At 49.6% G+C, this 3703-nt stretch overlaps 1 protein-coding gene across 1 annotated transcript in view; it reads right to left on the bottom strand.

Moving 5' to 3' along the window:
* Positions 1-3703, bottom strand: part of EML5 (echinoderm microtubule associated protein like 5) — a gene marked incomplete at its 5' end in the record, with an annotated part of 97920 nt that overhangs the window by 22216 nt on the left and 72001 nt on the right. Inside the window, 2 exon segments of the mRNA XM_018563349.1 lie at positions 3078-3176; positions 3609-3698. Coding sequence (XP_018418851.1) covers positions 3078-3176; positions 3609-3698 — 189 coding nt within the window.

Raw genomic sequence — 3703 nt, 5'->3', positions numbered from 1 at the left:
ATAAATAAAAAAAATAAAAAAAATAATATGAAATAATTAAATAAAAAAATTAAAAGGTGATTTAAAAGTAAAAAAAATAAGAAGAAACAAATTATTAAAAAATAAGAAAATAATTATAAAAAACAATAATAAGATAAAAAAATTATTAGAAAAAGTAAGTATGATAAATAAAAATCTAAAAAAAACAAATTGATTAAAAAAATAATTAAATAAATAAAAAATAAAAAAAAGAAGAAGAAATAATTAAAAAAATAAAAAGTGGAAAAAAAAAAAAGCAGTAAAAAAAATTGACACTAACCCCGCCGCCCTGCCATTCTCCATTGGTGGGAAGGGGGGGTTTGAGGGGGCGAGGGGGTCTTGGGGTTTGGCCTTGGGGTCGGCAGGGAGAGTAAATTCGGCCCTGCCGGCACTGCCAGGGTTAAGTGCTCGTTTTACCAAAACAAAAGCAAAGAAGAGCGCACTCCCGTGTGTGGCGTCAGCACATCTTATTGGTGCGAGTCAAACGATGAGGAACTGCTCAGAATCGTAGCAGATATTTGCGTTCTCATAGTTTTTCCAAATGAGATGTAAATGTAAAAATCCGAACGAACAATCCTCCAAATCCCGATATCCGGACTCTGGGGGGTGTGGTGAGCGGTGCCGGGTACAAGTGTTCGTATCTCTGGGTGGTGATTTGTTAAAATGTTCATTAAGAATATCAATTACGGTACCACTAACGCATTTCATTCCTTCTACAGGGATCGTAATTTCACCCGGACAGAGTTCACTAGAAAGCCTGGAATGGAGCTGAATTGTTAGTGTGTCCTACGAGCAATGAGCGCGGCCTCCAGGTTTAACTATTTGTTCAAGCCCTAAAGTACGGGGGGTGGGGGGGAGGGGTGTTCCTCTGGAAATCCATTGGCTGTATTTGATGTTCTTAATCAATATTGTAATCAAATCCTCCAGTGAGATGAACCTTTGTACTCGGTGCTCCTAACCCCACACCCAACAATGGATCATGTGATCTCACGCCATACTTCACCCAACGCTTGGCACCAATGAGTGCTCCATGATGGCTTTTTAATGACAGACAGCGGGTGAGGTCCCAGACACTGAATACTGGTCACAGACACCGACGCCGTATACTGGTCACAGACACCGACGCCGTATACTGGTCACAGACACCGACGCCGTATACTGGTCACAGACACCGACGCCGTATACTGGTCACAGACACCGACGCCGTATACTGGTCACAGACACCGACGCCGTATACTGGTCACAGACACCGACGCCGTATACTGGTCACAGACACCGACGCCGTATACTGGTCACAGACACCGACGCCGTATACTGGTCACAGACACCGACGCCGTATACTGGTCACAGACACCGACGCCGTATACTGGTCACAGACACCGACGCTGTATACTGGTCACAGACACCGACGCCGTATACTGGTCACAGACACCGACGCCGTATACTGGTCACAGACACCGACGCCGTATACTGGTCACAGACACCGACGCCGTATACTGGTCACAGACACCGACGCCGTATACTGGTCACAGACACCGACGCCGTATACTGGTCACAGACACCGACGCCGTATACTGGTCACAGACACCGACGCCGTATACTGGTCACAGACACCGACGCCGTATACTGGTCACAGACACCGACGCCGTATACTGGTCACAGACACCGACGCCGTATACTGGTCACAGACACCGACGCCGTATACTGGTCACAGACACCGACGCCGTATACTGGTCACAGACACCGACGCTGTATACTGGTCACAGACACCGACGCCGTATACTGGTCACAGACACCGACGCCGTATACTGGTCACAGACACCGACGCCGTATACTGGTCACAGACACCGACGCCGTATACTGGTCACAGACACCGACGCCGTATACTGGTCACAGACACCGACGCCGTATACTGGTCACAGACACCGACGCCGTATACTGGTCACAGACACCGACGCCGTATACTGGTCACAGACACTGAATACTGGTCACAGACACTGACGCCGTATACTGGTCACAGACACTGACGCCGTATACTGGTCACAGACGCCGTATACTGGTCACAGACACCGACGCTGTATACTGGTCACAGACACTGAATACTGGTCACAGACACCAACGCTGTATACTGGTCACAGACGCCGACGCCGTATACTGGTCACAGACGCCGTATACTGGTCACAGACACTGAATACTGGTCACAGACACTGACGCCGTATACTGGTCACAGACACCGACGCCGTATACTGGTCACAGACGCCGTATACTGGTCACAGACACCGACGCTGTATACTGGTCACAGACACCGACGCCGTATACTGGTCACAGACGCCGTATACTGGTCACAGACACCGACGCTGTATACTGGTCACAGACACCGACGCCGTATACTGGTCACAGACGCCGTATACTGGTCACAGACGCCGTATACTGGTCACAGACACCGACGCTGTATACTGGTCACAGACACCGACGCCGTATACTGGTCACAGACGCCGTATACTGGTCACAGACGCCGTATACTGGTCACAGACACCGACGCTGTATACTGGTCACAGACACCGACGCCGTATACTGGTCACAGACGCCGTATACTGGTCACAGACGCCGTATACTGGTCACAGACACCGACGCTGTATACTGGTCACAGACACCGACGCCGTATACTGGTCACAGACGCCGTATACTGGTCACAGACGCCGTATACTGGTCACAGACACCGACGCTGTATACTGGTCACAGACACCGACGCCGTATACTGGTCACAGACGCCGTATACTGGTCACAGACACTGCCGCTGTATACTGGTCACAGACACTGCCGCTGTATATTGTGGTTTTACATTAAAGGGAACCTGTTGCTTTGCTCTGATTGCCGTATTTCAGGTATCAGAGGTCCGGAGTCGTCCTCTCCTACAGGTATAGCACGGCCAGTATTCAGCACCATAACTACCGATGTGCCAATAGTCCCCAAATCCTCCATATCCTCCCCTCCCCCCCCACACACACCGGCATCGGGAGCTCTGCTCGGGTGAGACTGAACTGTAGGTACAAACATACCTACTTGGCCAGTTGCCACAATGTTGGTGAACTTGGGGTGCTGGTTCACGGTGAGGCACAAGATGTCGTCTGTGTGTTCCTGGTAAAAACTCTGAGATCCTGCAAAGAGGAAAAAAAGACGCTACCTGAAGCTAACATTACAGGCTCAGCTAAGCATGGGACAATCTATGTACCCAAATAGAAACCACCTGCAAAAATCCAATACCGTGGGAACAAATTCTCAGCCTGCTGAACAGATCAACTCACCCCCCCTTCCCTTGTAAAGTGGATTGGTGCAACCACAACCTCAGTGCTGGCCGGCTGCAGCATTACCCACTGAGCCACCGTGCTGATATCATACCTGCGCTGCCCAATCCTTGTCCTGTCACTGTGTCATGGGGGGTCTGCTGATATCAGATGGATAGCTACAGGAAGTGATCAGATGGGGGGAGTTGTCAGTCCATGGAGGAGTGAGGGCGAGGTGTGCTGAGATGGATAGCTGCCATTGGAACCCCCCTCCCCCCAATAATACGCAGTGCAAAGGGTACTTACCCGTAGCAACGTTATACAGGATCCCAATGGAGGCAGAGTGGTACAGGATATCAGAACAGTCATTTAAATAGTGGACGTTGTTCCTGCAGTCTTTA

Source organism: Nanorana parkeri, unplaced genomic scaffold (genome assembly GCF_000935625.1).
Source record: "Nanorana parkeri isolate BGI_ZX_2015 unplaced genomic scaffold, ASM93562v1 scaffold658, whole genome shotgun sequence".
Taxonomy (NCBI): domain Eukaryota; kingdom Metazoa; phylum Chordata; class Amphibia; order Anura; family Dicroglossidae; genus Nanorana; species Nanorana parkeri.
This window is presented reverse-complemented; position numbering and strand designations above follow the sequence as displayed.